Source organism: Mandrillus leucophaeus, unplaced genomic scaffold (assembly GCF_000951045.1).
Source record: "Mandrillus leucophaeus isolate KB7577 unplaced genomic scaffold, Mleu.le_1.0 Scaffold894, whole genome shotgun sequence".
Classification (NCBI taxonomy): Eukaryota; Metazoa; Chordata; class Mammalia; order Primates; family Cercopithecidae; genus Mandrillus; species Mandrillus leucophaeus.
This window is the reverse complement of record NW_012109741.1, coordinates 531773-553355: the sequence shown is the minus strand read 5'-3', so window position 1 is coordinate 553355 and position 21583 is coordinate 531773. Positions and strand designations below refer to the sequence as shown.

Genomic DNA, 21583 nt, shown 5'->3' with positions numbered 1-21583 from the left:
ACTTCTGGAAATGAAAAGTATAATGACAAATTAGAAACTCAAGACACAGGTTAAATCGTGATTAAAACAGCTTGAAAGAGAATTAGTAAATTGGGAAAGATTTCTGAATAAACTAATCATGATAATACACAGAAACAAAGAGATGGGAAATATGAAAACGAAGAGATAGGGAGGATAAAATAAGAAGATCCAAAATATGTCTCAACGGATTTTGACAGGAAATAAAAGTGAGAGTAAAAATATATTTGAACAGATAATGGCTGAAAAATGTCCACAATTGATGAGAGATTTCTCCTTAGTTTTAGGAAACACATAACTCCTAAGTAGAATAAAGAAAAGAAATCTGCTTCCCCTGCCACCTCATCAAACTGCATGTCACCTGTGCTGCCTTACTGGACTGCCGGAATGTAGACAGAAATGTACTGTTCTTTTTTTTTTAAAAAAATGTAATTGCTACTTGATAAGGACAGAACATTATTCTAGTTTCATGTTTAATCTGAATTAAATATATTCTGTGGCTTATATAAAGAAAAAAAAAAAAAGAAATCCACTTCCAAACATATCCAAGACAACCTGCAGAATACCATAAACAAAACAGGGAGAGAAAGAGCGAGAGAGAGCGCCCAAAAGTAGAGTGTGTAAAGTTACCTCTAAGGAAAAGACTATTAGTTGGCAGCCACAACAATCGTAGCAAACAGATAATTATGTACCTAGAGAAAACATCTTTTAAGAACAAAAGTGAAAAAGAAAATGAAATAAAAACACAAAAAAACCTGAGAGTTTACTACCAATAAGTCCTTATTTAAGGAATGTCTGATCCCAGAAGAACATGTGAAATGTAAGAAGAAATGATAAGCAAAAGAGATGATAACTATATATGTAATTCTCAACAAAAATTGATGATATAAAACAAATGGTTGTGTTTAAGTTGTGATGTCACAAGAAGGGAAACACAGCACTGAAGATAGCTGTTAAGTGTCAGGGCAAGTGACTCTAAATTTCTTATATTAAGTACACCTTTAAAACCTAAGGTAACTACAAACAGAATAGTAGTAGAGTATATAACTGCAAAATAAGTAAAGAAAGAAAAGTGAGGAAACCCAATCCAAAAGAAAATAAGGAGGAAAAAAAAGCATAACAAGACAAATAGCAGATAAGATGGCTGAAACAAATAATTACAAGGGTAACAAATGCTACAAAACAATATAGGATATTATATAAAAATACAGTAAGAACCCCAAATTAAATGCGAGTAAGAATAAGAATATCAACGTGTATGTCTGTGTACATCCAATACGGGAGGTGTGGAGGAGGTTTTCCTAAGAAAGTAATGTTTAAAAGGAGACCTGGAAAAAAATAAGTAATACGTATTTGTAAAAAAAAATTGGTTGGCGTAGAAGGCAGCTTTTCTGTCAGTGTTCTGAGGTTCTGAGAGTGTACGACATATTTAAGAAAATGAGAAGAAGCCAATATGAAGACTAAAGAAACAGAGACACAAGATGTGGCTGGATAGGCGGGCAGGGGCTGGTTCCCGGAGTTTAGGATTTTAAACCTTATCTAAAGGGCAATATGAAGCCATTAAAGCACTTTCAGCAGGACAGCGTAGGCCTAGATCTGGAATTTTAAAGTATCACCTGTTTCTTCTATCCCTGCAGTCAGAGAAGGTTAGATTAGAAGGGACACAGGACCATCTAGACATATGTTTTATTTTTCAGGTAGACTAAAACATGGCATCTTCCCAAGCATGGAATATAACACTTTCTTCCACATGTTTTTAGCCACAGAAAACAAAAGCTCAGCATAGAAAAAGATAGACAATTTCATTAGTGGACACAGAAATTTTTTTGAATTGAACTTTAAACTGTTTAGTGATTTCCAAACAGAATTACAAAACTTAATTTATAAACCACATAATTAAGCATACATAACATCATAAAACTATACGTGGCTCTCTTACACATAGTAACACCTACCTTAGTCACAGCCAAGAAAGCAGAACGGTGGTGGCAGCAGCAACAAAGGATACTTAATGACAGCTAAATATGCGGCTGAAATTCATATATTTTATGCAATATAGTCTCTCAAATAATCACTTGAAGCCTACTTAGTATTAGTCCTATACATAATTTGTTGACAGGAAATTTACTAGAAGTTGTGGATTCCAAAGTTTACCCTACTGATAACATTTCGAAGTAAAAAAAACTTATCTTTTGCTAATTAAGAGACGTTGTTGTGCACATGTACCCTAGAACTTAAAAGTATAATAATAATAAAAAAGAAAATAATCCTAAAAATTTCAAATCATTACATGGTAGTACAATAGTTTATGTCCATTATCATGACACAATGTTCCGCACGGCATTTTAAAAAGTATTAAAATGTATATTTCAGAATATTTTCTAACCAAAATGTTTAAAATAGAAAATTTCACTGCAGAAACATCCTAAATGCAATGGTCAAGTCTCAATTCTCATTTTAGTTATCAGTGGCATTTGAGGATGGTGAAGATTTTTAATTAATAAATAAATCCAATATACTGTGTACCATACCAAGCAGTGGAGACATAAAAGTGAAAAAAGACAAGTTTCCTGCTCCCAAAGGCAGATAAACATGCAAACAATTACAATGCATTGAGAGGTTTACTATGATGAAAGTTCTACCAGAATACTCACTGGATCTCTTATGGTAGAAAATTGCATTAACAAAGTTAATGAAGTATTGCTGTTCCATCTCTGCCAAATCTGATCTTGTTCTATATAGGATTGCCTATGCTTCATAGTTGTAACAGTAATGATAAAGGTCTCTAAGTTGCAAATTTCTTCTTGTACATTGGAATTTACAAGTTTTTACTCTGGCCCCAGATTAAAACTGATATTTAAAAAATACATACTTGACACACTAAGGTTATTTATACCTGTTTCTTAATGTACTAGGACGAAAAAGAATCCTGGGTATGGGCAATGCATGCCTTACTTTTCTACCAGCTTTTGAGGCTCAGAGTATTTATACAAATCTAAATAATTTAAAATGCACAAAGAAATAGCCTCAAATATTTGAAATGCCTGGATAGAAAGTACAATGGAGAGGAAAATAGGCATGTTTTCCTCAGGGTAACCATATTTTAAGTGAGTGTAGAGCTTGTGAAAGAGAAGGCAATGATAATGAGTAAGATGGAAACTGACTTATGAAGTACAATTAAGGAAGCTGAAAAGATTTCTATAGTAAACAGACATTTGAAGAAACAACAGTTTCAACAAACATTTACAGCATTACTATGTCAAAGGACTAGAGTTTCTCATATTGTTGCAGAAAGAAAAACAAAACAAAATGGAAGAAAACCCTAAAGGTTATCATGGAAAAGAGAAGTCTTAAAGACATAATAATTTTTACAAGTATTTACAGCAAAGTAAAATGCTACTGCAGATGAAAAAATATAAAACAATGAGTACATTCTTCATAGATATGAGCTTAAATATTAGAGTTGTCAAAGATTTTTGGTAAATACTTACTCACTCAGAAGCTGAATTACCATCTCTTATAATACAGAATAAAAGAATCCTATATAGGGAAGAAGCCTAGGCAAGATATTCTTGTAAGTATCTTTTTCTTTGCTTATTTGCCTATTCCAATATCTTCTTCTGAGACTTGTCTTTGTCTATTTTTCTCATCAGTTGTCTGTCTAACTGGCTGTAGTTCTGTTAGCTGAATGCTTGCTAGATACATCAGTTACAGATGAGGCTTGAGATTTCACTTTCTTCAGTGACTTTATACTTAAGTTTTAGATTTGAGTATAGTCAAATATGCAAAATTGTTGTATGGACTGTGATTCTTGCATTTTAAGAACTTCTTCCCTATTTTGAATTAAGATATTATCCTATAATTTCCTCTCTTTCAGTTCTGATTTTCACATTTAGCCTTTAAACCCAACTAGAACTATTTTTATGAGTGGTGTAAGGTAGGGATCTGCCCCTTATCCTCCTTTTGGGTAATCAATTGCCCTGGAACTATTTAGGAATACGGTATCCTTCCCAATGATTTATAATGACATTTCTGTCTTGTACTAAGATTCCACTAATGTTTGGGAGCTAATGTTTGGACTGATCTGTCCTACTTATTTTTATCCTGGCCAATAGCACCCTGTTTTAATTACTGCACTGAATAAGTGCTGCTACATTTAGCAAGACTTTATTTACCACCTTGACTTGGTTATTCCTGGTTCTTTAAGTCTTGCTTGTAAATTTTAGGATTGGCAAGCCACATTTAACAATAAATCCTGTCAGAATTCTGCCCGGAATGACACTGAATCTGTAAGCATCAGTCCTCACATTCATTTAAGGAATCATTCATTTTCCTGCTCTTCTTTTTCTTCCTTCAATATATTTTTATAATATTCTCCATAAGACCTGATACAGTTTATCCGTTTCATTCTTAGGCATTTCACTGTTTTTCCTGTTGTTGCAGCTATTGCAAATGTAACTTCTTTAAAACTAGATTTTCTAATAGAGTAGTTGAGTAAAGACCTCTCATCAAATGTTTAAATCAAATGTTTAAAATTGATGATAGCGTGGATTTTTTGTGTCATCTTTTATTTTAAATCTTTAGGTTATAATGTTTTTGGTAGTGAAAGTGCCCATAGATTATTAGTTTGGTAAGTGCTTTTATAGAATAAATTTTTTTTGTATCTATTAGGATATAATTTTTAATTTAGAAAATTAAGAAAATTTTTCAAATGCTTAATCATCCATGCCTCCTTAGTCATTATTATGTCCTTATACCTCACTTTACTCAATTTGCTGATATTTATTAAGGATTTCTGCACCTAGGTTTGTAAGTTGCAGTATTTCTTTCTTTTGCTATCTTTGTCTGGTTTTGGCATCAAGATTATACCAACATTTCTTTTTTTTTCTACTCTTTGAAACAGAGTAGAAAAAAAGGAAAGCACAAATAGGAATTATCTGTTGCTTTAAGAGTATATAAAGTTACCTATAAAACCATTTGGCATGGAGAATTTCATAAACTTATGGTTTATACTACCCATAAATGTATCTATATCATTTATGGATAGATTATCTATTGTCATCTAATTTGAATAAAGTAACTCACCAAATAAATAACTGGCTTAAATAAGTATTGTTAAAAAAATAGAGTGAGAATAATATGAAAAATGTAAGCACTAGCAAATAGCAACATTAAAAAAAGGCATAACTGACACTGCTATCACTAGTACGAGCTCTTTATTGACTATACTATGAGGTAAAAACAGTGAAATCAGGTCAAAAAAAGGTTAAATTCTTAAGGGAAGCTATGTGAAATATGGGTTTATACTTTCTATCACTGCTAATTAAACTCTTCTAAAGTATATTATCATTCAATAAGATACTGGCAGTGAAGTCATCGTGATTAGCAAAACATTTAAAAATTATTTATAACATCTTTATTTAAATCCTAAAAGATTAGTACACATACTGTGTTAGTGGGTACATACACACATACCCATATGTACATACTAATGCATCAAAGGGCATGTGCTTCATTTTTCCTTGTTTGGTGTACACGTAGACAAATTTTAAGAAACTACCAATCCATACCATGGCAGAATGGTTTCATAAAAGAAAATCTGATTTTGTTACTCTCAGTCTGGTAGCTTTTTATGATCCCAAGAAAAGTCAAAATTTGGTCCCTACCTACTTCTTGAGCTTCATCTATCATCATTCTTCCCCGTGCCCTCTATACTTCAAACCACATTAAACTAAGTAATTTCTATCCTCAAGTAAGAAGACTAGAATCACATATGACAAGAAGTCATCCAAAAACTTAAAATTATCAAGAAGACTAGTTATAGATTTATATCCACTATCACTACTCTTTCCAACCTGAGGATTTTCACATATTTTTGCACTTTGTTTAGACTATTACAATAATTTAATTAATTACATGACTCGTGTTCTACATATACATGGATCTGTCTTGCCACTTCACAGAATCAAAGATCTAAGGACTGGAAATTTACTTTTAAAATGCCATCTATTCTTTTTTTTTTTTTTTTTTTTGAGATGGAATCTTGCTCTGTCACCAGGCTGGAGTGGAGCGGCGCAATCTCGGCTCACTGTCACCTCCACCTCCTGGGTTCAAGCGATTCTCCTGCCTCAGCCTCCCGAGTAGCTGGGACTACAGGCGTGCGCCACCACGCCCAGCTAATTTTTGTATGTTTAGTAGGGACGGGGTTTCACCATGTTGGCCAGGATGTAGATCTCTTGACCTCGTGATCCACCCACCTCAGCCTCCCAAAGTGCTGGAATTACAGGGGTGAGACACCATGCCGGGCCAAAATGCCATCTATTCTAACCACTCATCTGATGCTTTTCAATACCTTCAACGACGAGACAATCAGAGAAACAGTCCTTCTTTCCTTAGCAATTTCCTTAGAAATATTCTTTCTTATCTAGACCTGAAATCTGTTTCCCTCTAGCTAGTGATCCTAACTCAACTCATTGGACCATTCACAGAAAACTCAGTCCTACGTTAGTGTAACAGTCATGCAAGTATTTATAGATCATTATCACATTACTTCTAAGGCTTCTTCTATGGTGATAAGGAAAGGGAGGTAGAGAGTACGGTGAGACTAGAATTTGAGTATCTTTCATGAGTTTGTTACTACATATTTAATTCTCACAGTGCTCCAATGGGTCCATTATTATTATGGCCAAATTACAATTGAAGAAATTAAAGGTCTGACAGGTAACGTTACTTGTTCAAGTAACTTAAGTAAGTAGCAGAGCTAGGATTTCAACCACAAGTCTGTCACATACCAAAGTCTATGTTCTAGTCTCTTCAGAAATCCCCAAAAGGAGAGGAGATATAAGGGAATATAAGGCATGGAAAGGCAAATAAAAACAATTCTAAAAATCCTCTATTTTCCGAGTTTCAAAATTCTGTGTACTGATACTTTTTTCCTTAAGCCTTCACAGGTATTCAACCCTTTGCAAGGATTTTTTTACTTATCTGTGGTGGCAGATATCATAAAAATAACACAGGGAACCCCCCTACCGGCTTTTTAAAGCTTATCAGCTATGGTTAGTGTTCGTGTATTTTATGTGTGACCCAACACAATTCTTCTTCTTCCAATGCAACCCAGGGAAGCCAAAAGGTTGGACACCCATGCAGTATCATAGTTATCTTTGACATTTCTTTCTCTGTCTTATAACCTATTATCTTAAAATTTGTCAGATATTGTCACATAAATACTTGCAACCTAGTGTTAGGGAACTAAAAAGGAAAAATTATTCCCATATTCCAGCCCCTCTAAATTTTAATCTGATTTACATACTGAAAAGACTGTATCTTCAAACACTAGCTAGTATACTCTTTGTCTTTTTTTTTTTTTTTTTTTAAGAGACAGAGTTTCGCTCTTGTTGCCCAGGCTGGAGTGCAACGGTGCGATCTCGGCTCACTGCAACCTCTGCCTCCCGGATTCAAGCAATTCTCCCGCCTCAGCCTCCCGAGTAGCTGGTATTACAGGCACTCACCACAATGCTTGCTAATTTTGTATTTTTAGTAGAGACGGGGTTTCTCCATGTTGGTCACAGGCTGGTCTTGAACTCCCGACCTCAGGTGATCCAACCGCCTTGGCCTCCCAAAGTGCTGGGATTAGAGGCATGAGCCACCGCACCTGGCCTAACTAGTATATTCTTCTTAAGAGCCCCAAACTAACATCACTGCCTTCTGGAATCAAATTTAATGCTGACTTTTTTTCTTATGGCTTCAAAGACTGACAACACTATTCCTAGCCCATATTAACAAAAGCTACCTAAATTATCCTTTGTTCTGATAAACACTTAAGTCCTTCACACACACTTAAAAGGCTCTTCCTCTTGCCTTTCCTCTGTGAAGTAATGGTTCTCTTTTAATTAAACTCTGTAAGTCCAACATGGTCATCATCATTCAGGCTCCTTATGACAAATGTTTCTCCATATAGTTAGTTACATGATAACATTACATTTGTCACAGATATTCCATTTCCTCTGTTCCCAGTTACATTATAAACAACTGGAAGATAAATCATCTACTTTTTCCCCCTTCACTTAAATACAAAAAAAAAACTGAACAAGCAAGTGCTTACTGTTTTCAGCTGTCCACTATAAAAATAATTATTTCTTATAAACATCTTTTTATTTATATCCTTTATTTATTTATATGCTTTATTTTTAAGCTGTTTATTAGGATACACTTTTTTTATTGCAAACGGAGTTGCGAGTAACTCAAATTTTCTCTTTTATACACAAAGATGCAAATACAGAAGCTGCAAATGGTGCTTTTCTCCAGTACATAAGCAAATTAAAAGTCATATTACATCCAAAATAAATTTGGCTATGAATATAAAAGTTATAAATATACATTTGACGATATAAAACATCAAATTATATACTACATGCACACAAAAAATCTTACCTTGCTGAGTATTTTGTTCTTGCATTCGATTCACAGTGAGGTCTAAGGGGCCTTCCTGTTCTTCCTGAAGGGAGTTTTCTGCTTGATTCATTTGGATACTTTTACATACTATACTTGGTCCAATTGAACCATTTCTATTCTCTTGAGTTTTACCACTTTTTGAAATGTACTCAATCGCAAATTGACGTATCATCTTTTTCATTAATTCCTGAGCAACTAGGGGAATGTTAGGATCACAGTTCTGAGGAAGATCTAGGGAAGAAATAAATATAATAATCATTTTAAAAAGAGAAATGCAAATCACCAACATTTAAATTTATTTTTATTACAAATTAATGACTTCAGAAGTCTTTTAGCATCAGTCCATAACTGCCAATGTTTTCTGGGAATTAGCAATAAAAGCTTTGTAGATTTAATTAGCTTTATAATAATATATCAACCAAAAATGTGGCATATTTAATTATTTCTTACAATTAAACATTCTCTGGTACCAAACTAAAATACAGATAAAGAATTAGACATAGAAGCAGAACAACTTATTCTCAAGAGTTCTAATATTCATTCAGATATACTTTACTAGATATTAAAACACTCAGTATGTGAACATAAATTGTATAAGTAACCAAATTTTATCCAAATGTACAATGTGCATGCATTAACTAGGAAAACATCTAAATTCTTATAATTCTGTATCTATTAAATTCTCCAATTCTGTAAAATGTGCATTTCATGTATGTCCTGAATGTCATCATCAAGGATTTTTTCTTTCCTCGATTTTTTATACAGAAATTGTTTTTTTTTGAGACGGAGTCTCGCTCTGTCCCTCAGGCTGGAGTGCAGTGGCCGGATCTCAGCTCACTGCAAGCTCCGCCTCCTGGGTTTACACCATTCTCCTGCCTCAGCCTCCCGAGTAGCTGGGACTACAGGCGCCCGCCACCTCGCCTGGCTAGTTTTTTGTATTTTTTAGTAGAGACGGGGTTTCACCATGTTAGCCAGGATGGTCTCCATCTCCTGACCTTGTGATCCGCCCGTCTCGGCCTCCCAAAGTGCTGGGATTACAGGCTTGAGCCACCGCGCCCGGCCTATATAGAAAAATTTTGATCATAAATAAAAAATGAAAGAATAGTACAACGACACAGCTTCTACTAATATTCAAGAACTGTTACCAGTCTGCCAAATTAGCTTTCTTTTTACTTTATTTTTATTTGTAGAACCACTGAAACTGCAGAATAAGGACAATTTACTCCTAAATATTTTAGCATGGATATCCTAAGATATTTTTGTAAAATGAGAATATCATAGAGAGTTTTAACCAAACCATTTTGATCAACTACAACTATAACAAAGTTCAACAGTAATAATACAACTCTATCTGAAACTTATACAGTTGGTAAAACAACTGAACGATTTTATAGTAAGAAGTGTGGGATAAGAACAGATCACTTACATACATAGTTTATAATAGTGATATAGAGATTTAGTATTGGGGGTGGTGGCTTTTATACACACATTTCTGGTCTGGCTCCATTCCCTTTATTTACTCTGATCCTTTAGATGCAGGGTGATTGGTAAATTGGGAAGGATGACTAGAGATACTTGTTTTCTGAGTAGGGATACACTTTTTCCTCTTAGAAATGGGCCTACTTGTAGAGATACTAGTTCTGTACTCCTTAAATGTCTAAACCCTTACTCAGGTAGATCAGTGTTAAATGAATAGGCCTTCTCTGATCCACCGTTGTTAAGAGACTGAAGTGGTAAGCCTCCCTAGTTCTGTGTTTCAGTATTAGTTAAAACACTTGTTTAAAAGACTTAAAGAGAAGCCTTCCAACCAGCATCTATCATTAATAGGTCCATCGTTCTAAAATGCAAGAAGGTTTCAAAATATACTATTTGGAGGTGAGGAGAGGCAACAAACCCACCCTCACCACAACTACCATCACATTTGGTAGCAAAACGTGACTTAAGCTGATATAAACTGGTCCTGCATAAATGTCAATACATTTGATCACAGGGTGCTATCTCAGACTTGTTGGAGATATTACAAAACATTGTATTACCTGTTTCAAAACAAAGAATTTTGAATTCTGAAAAACATCTGAAAGAGGGAACTATGGGCCTATAAGAAAAATACAATTTTAGCCTTCACTTCGATTGTTTGTTTAGAACTTGATAGGAAAGAGGGACACTATTCGTTTTCCTATTCGACCTAGCTATAGTTCGGGATCTTAGCCATCTTTATGAACTTAGGCTAGTTACATATTCTCTCCATGCCTCAGTTTCTGCATTCATTAAGACAGAAATAATAATAGAACCTGGGATAATATTTATGGGGCTTGCTCACTGGATGCTGTAAGGATTATATGAGATTGTAGATAAAATACTTAACTCTGTACTTGGCATATTAATAGTCCAGTAAATGTTAGCCGTTAGTAGAAATAATAGGAGAAAAAAAAGATGCAGGCTAAGCACTTATATTTTATTTAAATCACCAAATGGTAAATAAATAAAAGTACAAGGGGTCTTCAAAGTTCATGGAAAACGCACATTATAAAAAAACTATGCATAAATTTCAAAAATTTTTTGCACCAAAATAAACTACTAACTTGTTATAACATGTGTAAACGGCATCTAGCTTGAGGCACTAAGAAGGATAAGACATCAGTTTGAAAACATCCAGTATCAGAGCAACATGAGTTCTGCTAAAATTGAAGTAAGAACAAATATTAACTATACGTTAAAGCTTGGATGGAAGAATGGTAAAATCACTAGTAATTTTGAAAAAGTTTATGAGGATAATGTTCTAAAGAAATCAGCAGTTTAAAAATGGATAACTTGGTCGTTGGCAAAGTCTGAGTCCCGTCCTCTCGCTCTCCTCCCCGTACAGCATGAGCTTCACCACTTGCTCCACCTTCTCCACCAGCTACTGGTTCCTGGACTCCGTCCAGGCACCCAGCTACGGTGCCTGACTGGTCAGCAGCGTGGCTGGCATCTATGCAGGTTCCGGGAGCTCTGTTTCCCTGATCTCCATGTCCTGCTCCACCAGCTTCCAGGGTGGCTTCAGGTCCGGGGACCTGGCCATGGGGATGGCTGGGGGTCTGGCAGGAAAGGAAGGCATCCAGAACGAGAAGACCACGTAAGGCCTGAATGGCCAGAGCATGCAAAGCCTGAATGACCACCTGGCCACCTATCTGGACAGAGTGAGGAGCCTGGACACCAAGAACTAGAGAAGCTGGAGAGCAAAATCGGGGGCACCTGGAGAAGAAGGGACCCCAGGGCAGAGACTGGAACCATTAGTTCAAGACCATCAAGGACCTAAGGGCTCAGATTTTCGCAAATACTGTGGAAAATGTCTGCGTTGTTCAGCAGATTGACAATGCCCGTCTTGCTGATGATGACTTTAGAGTCAAGTATGAGACAAAGCTGGCCGTGCACCAGTCTGTGGAGAGCAACATCCTGGGCTCCTGCAAAGTTACTGATGAAACCAATGTCACTCGGCTGCAGCTGGAGACACAGATGGAGGCTCTCAAGGAGGAGCTGCTCTTCACGAAGAACCATGAAGAGGAAGTAAAAGGCCTACAAGCCCAGACTGCCAGCTCCAGGGTGACTGTGGAGGTACATGCCACCAAATCTCAGGACCTTGCCAAGATCATGGTAGACATTTGGGCCCAATACAACAAGCTGGCTCAGAAGAACCGAGAGCAGCCAGACAAGTTACTGGTCTCAGCGTCTCAGCAGATTGAGGAGACCACCACAGTGATCACCACGCAGTCTGCCGGAGCTGGAGCTGCTGAGATGGTGCTCATGAAGTTGAGACTTATAGTCCAGTCCTTGGAGATGGACCTGGACTTGATGAGAAACCTGAAGGCCAGCTTGGAGAATGGCCTGAGGGAGGTGGAGGCCCACTACACCCTACAGATGGAGTAGCTCAATGGGATCCTCCTGCACCTGGAGTCGGAGCTGGCACAGACCCGGGCAGAGGGGCAGCACCAGGTCCAGGAGTACGAGGTCCTGCCAAACATCAAGGTCAAGCTGGAGGCTAAGATCACCATCTATCGACGCCTGCTGGAAGACGGTGAGGACTTCAATCTTGGTGATGCCCTGGACAGCAGCAACTCCATGCAAACCATCCAAAAGACCACCAGCCACTGGATAGTGGATGGCAAAGTGGTACCTGAGACCAATGATACCAAAGTTTTGAAACATTAAGCCAGCAGAAGCAGGGTCCCCTCTGGGGAGGAGAAGGCCAATAAAAAGTTCAGAGGTCAAAAAAATGGACAACTCATTTTAAGGGATGAGATGATGTTGAAGATAAAGCCTGCAGTGACAGAACATCTGCATCAATTTGTGAGGACAAAAATTCATTTTGTTTGCATCCCAATTGAAGAAGACTGGTGATTAACAGCAGGAATGATAGTCAACATCATAGACATCTTGATGGACATTAGCTCACACAATTCTGACTCCAAAACTAAAGCTGAGCAGATTTCCACTCAATGGGTGCCAAGACCATTGCGCCCAGATCAGTTGCAGACAACAGCAGAGCTTTCAATGAAAAAATTTTAACCAGTGGGTTCAAGATTCAGAGCATGTCCTCAAAGAATTGTAAAAGGCGATGAAACATGGTTTTACCAATATAATCCTGAAGATAAAACACAATTAAAGCAATGGCTGCCAAGAGATGGAAGTGGTCCTGTCAAAGCCAAAGCGGACAGACTAAGAGCAAAGGTTATGGCAACAGTGTTTTGGAATGTTCAAGGCTTTTTGCTTGTTGACTTTCTGGAGAGTCAAAGAAATAACATGTGTTTATTATGAGAGTGTTCTGAGAAAGGCAGCCAAAGTTTGAGCAGAAAAATGCCCAGGAAAGCTTCACCAGGGAGTCCTCCACAATAATGCTCTTGCTCATTTCTTTCATCAAACAAGGGCAATCTGGCAAGAGTTATGATGGGAAATCATCAGGCATCCACCTTATAATCCTCATTTGATGTCTTCTAATTTTTTTGTTTCCTAATCTTAAAAAAACTTTAAAGGTCACCAATTTTTCTTCAGTTAATAATGTAAAAAAAATTGCACTGACACGGTTACATTCCCAGTTCTTTTGAGTATGGACTAAATGGCTGGTATCCTTGCTTACAAAAGTGTCTTGAATTGGATGGAGCTTATGTTGAGAAATAAACTTTGTATTTTTTATTTTTATCTTTGAATTCCATTTTTTCCATGAACTTTTTAAAGTCCCTTCTTATTTGTTAACTTCATAACTGGAAAAATATAAAAGACATACTTTATAAACCCATGTGATACGTTTTTGGTCCAAGCTAGATTATATTAGCACATGTAACCTAACTAAAGTGCACTATCAAAACAAGAAATATCCTGTTGCACATAGGATTCAAAGATATACTACTGCTTGATGATTATCTTTAGAAATCTTTGAAGGCTTCTATGAACATTCTTCTTCACCTTTTTTCAAACCTAATCTTGCTTTGTATTATGTATTTAAAGGAGATACTAGCTTTACTTTTAGGTATTTTAGTTAACTGTCCTGAAATGTATTACTAACATCATCACTTTATCAATTCAATATGATTATATCTGCCATAAAGGACAGACATTATTAGACCCATATCATGTGACTAGGGCTATACTTTAGGATTGAATTTACAGCAAAGTTTAAAGCACAATAAATAGTGCTACTCTGTTTTATTCACCCACTCACTTTTTGTCTCTTTATACTATATTGTGGAATAAGTCCATGTGTGAGACCAAAGGACCAGGCAAAAGAGAGGCAGAAAACCAGACAGACAGACAAAGAGAATGCTTCTCAGCTGCTGACTGGTTAGTGAGTCTCCTAAATCACTTGCACAAGTTGTTATACCTACAAAAAAGCAAATAACTGAAGATCTAGATGTAGGTTAGGAATTGTAAACTCAAATTTTTACAACGATCAGGCTAGTAGTAAATATTTGCCTAGAAGAATGTTGCCACCCAGAAATAGGGTTTACTGCCCCCTATTAGACAAGAACACTTATTTTTTGCCTTATTTCTTCATTTTTCAAAGTTAACTAATTTAAAAAGCCCTGTGTGGCTGCTGCTTCAAGATGGTCCTCAATAATTCCTGCCTCCTGATATAACACTGCTGTGCAATACCCCCTTGCCCCCCATGTTGTATCATGGGTAGTCTGTGTAACCAATAGCATACTGTGAAAGTATGTGTCACTTTGGAGATTATGTTAAAAATGAATGAAGTTTTCATACTGGACAGTGATGAACACTGGTGCTCTTGGTTGTTTTCTCTTTTGCCCCCCGCTTCTCCTCTCCTTTTATTTTCTTTCTCCCCTTCCCTTCCCTTTCCCTTCTCCTCTATCTCCTTCTCCCATTCACTTACCTGTTTCTTCATCTCTCTCTCTCTCATCACTCACTCTAGAGAAAGCCATAACTATGAGAAGTCCCATGAGGTGGCTTACGTGAAGAAAGATGGAAGCCTCCTGCAAGCAGCCAAATGTGTGGACTTGCAAGACATTCTACAACAATCAAATCTCCTATGACCACAACCCAGCTCACTCCTTGATTGTAGCCTCATGAAAAAGTGAGCCAAAACCAACTAGCTGAGCAATTCTCAGGTTCCTGACCCCAGAGAAAATGTGAAATAATAAACGTCTGTTGTTTGAAACTGCTGAATTTGGAAAGTAATTTGTTATAGAGTCGTAAATAATACAGATTTTGGTGCATATTAGTGGGATGCTGCTGTAATAAAAAACTGAAAATGTAGGTGTCACTTTTGAACCAGGAAGTGGTCTCTGGGAATAGTATTAATGGAAGATTGAAGTAATTTCAATAAGCTGTTAATACAGCCTTTAAGAAGGCTGCAGAGTAAGAACTTCTAGAAAAATGAGGTAAATATTACTGGAATTATGTAATGGGAGAAAGTTTCACAACACTGTTATCTTCAGTAATTTGGGAAGTAGAAAATGTGCCCAATGAATTGGATGATCTATATATCTAAGCAAAGTGTGAAAGGTGGCCCCTGGCTGCTTCTTGCTAATTAAAGTGTAAAAAGAAAGAGATAAACTCAAGGAAGAACTGCGATATGGTTTAGATGTTTGTCCCCTCTAAATCTCATGTTAAAATGTGATTCTGAATGTTGAAGTTGGGGTCTGATGGGAGGTGATCGGATCATGGTGAAACCAACCCAACTGCCCCCACAGACTGTTCTTTTTGATAAACATAGAAATTGCCCCTTCTGGTCTTAAAAAGCTTGAAACTTGTATTTGTTTTATCTGAGTTCCTTCCTCAGAAAAGGACCTTCAGGCCTCTCAAAGAAAGTATCAAAGAACTGAAACTCACCAGACGACGGCACCACATCATGGATCCCTCATTCACCATGATTGCGTCCTTGCCCCTTCCCTAATTCTTGTTTTCTTACACACAGTTACATTTCTCCCCTGCTATATAAACTCTTAGTTTTAGTCAGGCAGATGAATTTGAGATTGAGCACCCATCTCCTTGGCTGCAGCAACTGATTAAAGCCTTTCTTGGCAATAATTGTTGTGTCAGTGATTCGCTTTTTGTGAAGCAAGCAGCAAGACCTACATCAAACCACTGGTGTTTCGGTAATAATGGGGCGGATCCCTCATGAATGACTTAGCACCATCCCCTTGGTAATAAGTGAGTTCTCCCTCAGTCCATGTGAGATCTGGTTGTTTAAAAGTCTGGGACCTCCTCTCTCTTTTTCTTTTGCCATGTGATGTGCTGGCTTCTGCTTTGCTTTCCGCCATGATTTTAAGCTTCCTGAGGTCCTTACTAGAGCTGAGCAGATATTGGTGTCATGCTTGCACAGACTCACAGACTGCAAAAGCATGAGCCAATTAAATGTCTTCTTTTAATTTTCTTCTTCTTTTTTTTTTTTTTTTTTTGAGAGAGTGTCCCTCTGTCACCCAGGTTGGAGCAGTGGCATGATCTTGGCTCACTGCAACTTCCACCTCCTAGGCTCAAGCAATTCTCATGACTCCGCCTCCTGAGTAGCTGGGATTACAGGCATGTGCCACCATGCCCAGCTAAGTTTCGTATTTTTAGTAGCGGCTGGGTTTTGCCATGTTGGTTTAGGCCAGTCTGAAACTCCCGGTCTCAAGTGCTCTGCCTGCCTTGGCCTCCCAAAGTACTGGCATTAGCCACCATGCCTGGCCAAACTTCTTTTCTTTATAGATTGCCCAGCCTCAGGTATTTCTTTTTTTCTTTTTTTTTTTTTTTCCCGAGACAGAGTCTCACTCTGTCACCCAGGCTGGGGTGCAACGGCACAATCTTGGCTCATTGCAACCTCTACCTCCTGGGTTCAAGTGATTCTCCTGCCTCAGTCTCCCGAGTAGCTGGGATTACAGGCATGTGTCATTGCACCCAGCTAACTTCTATTTTTAGTAGAGACGGGGTTTCACCATGTTGGCCAGGCTGAGACTTTTTTTTTTTTTTTTTGAGAAAGAGTCTCACTCTGTCACCTAGGCTGGAGTGCAGTGGCATGATCCTGGGTCACTGCAACCTCTGCCTCCTGGGTTCAAGCGATTCTCCTGCCTCAGCCTCCCAAATAGCTGCGACCACATGCGCCTGCCACCACACCCGGCTAAGTTTTGTATTTTTGTAGAGACGGGGCTTTGCCATGTTGGCCAGGCTGATCTTGAACTCCTGACCTCAGGTGATCCACCTGCCCTGGCTTCCCAAAGTGCTGGGATTACAGGAATGAGCCACTGAGCTGGCTGAGATATTTCTTTACAGCAATGCAAGAGCAGCTTACTACAGACTGTTAAACAAAGAGATAGCAGGTTTTGATTGTTTTGAAAATTCTCAGTCTATAATATACAGAAAGCAAAAGATGCCAAAATTAAGAAATGATTATCGAGCAAAGATTAAATCAGGAAAACAGCTAGGAAAATATACTTCAGAAAGGTGACTGGTTTTCTTCCGGTTTGACACTTAATGCTGTGTGGGTCTCTTGCGAGTAGTTGTTGCTGTTTTGCAGGGTAGGAGGGGGAATGTAACGTCATTAAACAAAAGAACTCTGGGAATTAACCAAAAGCTTACTCTATTCAAGAAAATCAGCTGAATCTCAAAATCAACTGAATCTCAGCAAGTACAGCAAGCTATTATGGCATTTTAAATTGCACCGTTTTTCCTTTGCGCTGAAGCTACAAGGTAACAAAAACAAAACAAAACAAAAAACGAAACAAACAAAACAAAAAAACACCAAAACAAACAACTGCACTATTCTCATCCTTCCCCCTCAAGACACACAGAGCCCCCATGGCAAACACTGAGAGTCTTACGATTGTAGACATATAAGGAAACCTCTGTTCAATCATTAGTTGATCACTAAGCTAACTACGTGAAGATGTCAGTGGGCACAGAACACAAAGAATACTACCTTCACAGCATTAGTTTAGAAAAGTCACTAAACAAAGAATAACAACAATGATACAGCAACAACAAACCTTGGGGTGGAGGATAATCTGATTTCCAGTTGTCACACTGTATTATTTTAAATATTTAGTTTTTAAACAAAACATTATGGGACATGCAAAGACATAAAAACGTATCACACATAGGGGAAAAAGTCCACAGAAAATGTCTCTGAGAAAGCCCAGATATTGAACTTATTAGACAAAAGAACTTTAAATCAGACATTTAAAATATGTTCAAAGAATGAAAGGAAACCATGTATAAACAACTAAAGTATGAGGAGAATATTTCACTAAACAGGCAATTAAATAAATTTATAATAAAGAACCAGACAGAAATTGCGGTGCTGAAAAGTACACAAATTAAAATGAAAAATCACTAGATATACACTGGTAGATTTGACCTGGCAGAAAAAAGAACCAATCAACTTGAAGATAGGCAGACTAAGATTATTCAGTCTAAGGACAAAGATGGGGAGGGTAGGTAAGCAGGTAGGTGAACAGAGCCTCAGAGACCTGTGGGACACCAATCAAATGTATCAAGATTTACAAAAGGAATTCCCAGAAGGAAAGAAGAGAGAAAAGCAGAAAAAAATATTTGAAAAAAAAAATGACAACGCCCCCAATTTGAAGAAAATATTTATTTACACATCTAAGAAGGTCAACAAATGCTAAGCACAATAAACTCAGAGATCACATTTAGATGCATCCTAATCAAACCAAAGACAAAGAATAAATTTTGAAAGCAGCAAGAAAAAAAGTAAAATAAAATAATCACAAGTAAGGGACTAAACAAACCGTTAGCTAGACAGACCAAGAAAATAACTAGAGAAGGCCTGAGTTACTTTCTAAAACCAGAAACGAAAGAAGATATACCACCACTGATCTTAAAAAAACACAAAAGATTATCAGAAAATACTATAAAAAACAGTACACCCATAAATTAGATAACCTAGATGAAATTGCCAAATTCCTAGAAGGACACAAATTACCAAATTGACTCAGGAAGTAACAGAAAATATGAATAAACCTGTAAAAAGCAAAGGGATTGAATTCATAACCAAAAATTTACCCCAAATAGAGGCCCAGGAACAGATGGCTTCAATGGTAACCTCTACCAGATATTTAAAGAGAAATTAATCTCAATCCTTAAAAGCTCTTTAATAAAATGGAAGAAACACTTTCAACTCTATTTATGGGTCAATATTATCCTGATATCAAAACCAGAGAAAGCATATGAAAACTATCAAATAAAAAAACCCTATCCATTAGCAATACACATATTAGATATTGCAGGTTCAGTTCCAGATGACTGGAAAAAAGCAAGTATTGCAATAAAGATAGTAGCAAGAATTTTTTGCTTTCCCAGTGCCTATAAGTTATGTTTAAACTATAGTCTATTAAGTGTGTAATAGCATTATGTCTAAAGAAGTACCCATACCTGTGGTATAATGTTACATGTTGGTTCTCATCCATGGTTCTTGGCTCCTAACTTCCACAGCCCTTGTTACAGTCTTTTATTAGGGGTGTGTTGGGTGTGTTAGGTCTCAGGAGCAGGCCCCAAGAAACAGAATCTCTCCTGCCCTCCTTTCACCTGCCCTAACGTAGGACTCCAATCCCCTGCCTTTGTAACTGTGGGTCTTAAGACCCTCCTTAGAGATGGTCTTCCCCTGTACTCTGGAAGATGGAATGCTGATGTCAAGAAGCTTCCATTAAAAACCCGAGGGCTGAGTTCGGGGGGTTCCAGATAGTTGAACATGTGAAGGGCCCTGGAGGGTGGCATGCCCAGGGAGGGCATGGAAGCTCCACACTCCATTCCCCATGCCTTGCCCTGTGCATCTCTTCATCGGTATCCTCTGTAATATCCTTTAGAATAAGCCAGTTAAGTGTTTCCTTGGGTTCTATGAGCCATTCCAGCAAATTAATCGAACCCAGAGACGGGGTCATGGAACCCCAACGTGAAGCCAATCAGTCGCCCTGTGAAATGTAACACTATCTCCAGGTAGATAGTATCGGAATTGAATTAGAGGGCACCCAGGTGGTGTCCACTGCTCAGTATGTGGGGAAAACCATCCAGGCCTCTGGTCACAGAAGTCTTCTGTGTTGTGGTGGTATGAAAATATAGGAAAAAATGCAGCTTGAGAGAGTTTTTCCTGAACAAATACCTTAATTTAAGAATACTTTATTGTTAAAAAATTCTAACAATCATCTCAACCTTCAGCAAGTGGTAATCTTTTTGCTGGTGGAGCGTCTTGCCTCAATGTTGACACTTGCCGAATGATAAGGGTGGTGGCTGCTGAAGGGTGGGGTGGCTGTAGCAATTTCTTACATTAAGACAACAATGAAATTTGCCCACTGATTGATTCTGCTTTCATGAAACACTGCTCTGTAGCATGTGATGCTATTTGATGGCATTATACCCCAAGTAGAACTTCTTTCAAAATTGGAGTTAATCCTCTCAAACCCTGCCACTCTTTTATCAACTAAGTTTATGCAATATTCTAAATCCTTTGCGGTCATTTCAACAATGCTCACAGCATCTTTGCCAGAAGTAAATTCCCTCTCAGGAAAGCAATTTCTCTGCTCATCCATGAAAAGCAACTCTTCATCTATTAAAGTTTAAACATGAGATTGCAGCAATTCAGTCACATCTTCAGGCTTCACTTCTCTTTCTAGTTCTCTTGCTGTTTCTACCACGTCTGCAGTTGCTTCCTCTTGAAGCCCTCAATGTTATCTATGAGGCTGGAATCAACTTCTTGCAAAGCAACTTCTTCTGTTAATTCTGATATTCTGACTTCCTCCCATGAATCAGCAACGTTCTTTTTTACATTTATTTTTTTGTTTTTGAGACTAAGTCTTGCTCTGTTGCCAGGCTGGAGTGCAGTGGCGCAATCTCGTCTCACGGCAACCTCCGCCACCCAGGTTCAAGCGATTCCCCTGCCTCAGCTTCCCGAGTAGCTGGGACTACAGGTGCGCACCACCACACCTGGTTAATTTTTTTTGTATTTTAGTAGAGAAAGGGTTTCACCATGTTGGCCAGGATGGTCTCAAACTCCTGACCTTGTGATCTGCCCCACTTGACCTTCCAAAGTGCTGAGATTACAGGCGTTGAGCCACCGCGCCCAAACGAATCAGTAATGTTCTTAACGGCATTTAGTGAATCCTTTCTAGAAGCTTTTCAATTTACCTTGTCCAGATCTATCAGAGGAATCACTATCCATGGCAGCTACAGCCTTACAAAATGTATTTCTTTTATAATAAAACTTGAATGTAGAAATTACTCCTTGATCCATGGGCTGCAGAATAGATGTTCTTGTTTTCAGGGCATGAAAACAGCATTAATATCCTTGTATATCTCCATCAGAGCTCTTAGGTAATCAAGTGCATTTTCAGTGAGCTGTAATATTTTGAAAGGAATTCTTTTTTCTGAGTAGTAGGTCTCAACAATGGATGTGATGGTTAATATTCAACTTGACTGGAATGAAGCATGCAAAGTATTGTTCCTGGGTGTGTCTGTGAGGGTGCTGCAAAGGAGATTAACATTTGAGTCAGTGAACTAGTAGAGGTAGACCCACCCTCTATCTGGGTGGGCACCAAATAATCAGCTGCCAGCTCGGTTAGAATAAAAGCAGGTGGTGGAATGTGGAAAAATTAGTCTGGGTAAGTCTTCTGGCCTCCATTCTTCTCTCTTGCTG

General features: G+C 37.7%; 1 protein-coding gene and 1 pseudogene across 1 annotated transcript in view; one reads left to right on the top strand and one right to left on the bottom strand.

Annotated features, from left to right (window-relative positions):
- LCORL (ligand dependent nuclear receptor corepressor-like) overlaps window positions 1-21583 on the bottom strand; it is a 90370-nt gene that overhangs the window by 19434 nt on the left and 49353 nt on the right. Inside the window, exon 3 of the mRNA XM_011969481.1 lies at window positions 8449-8700. Within this exon, the coding sequence (XP_011824871.1) occupies window positions 8449-8700 (252 nt within the window). The remainder of the gene's footprint in view (window positions 1-8448; window positions 8701-21583) is intronic.
- On the top strand, window positions 11334-12935 carry LOC105531545 (annotated as a pseudogene).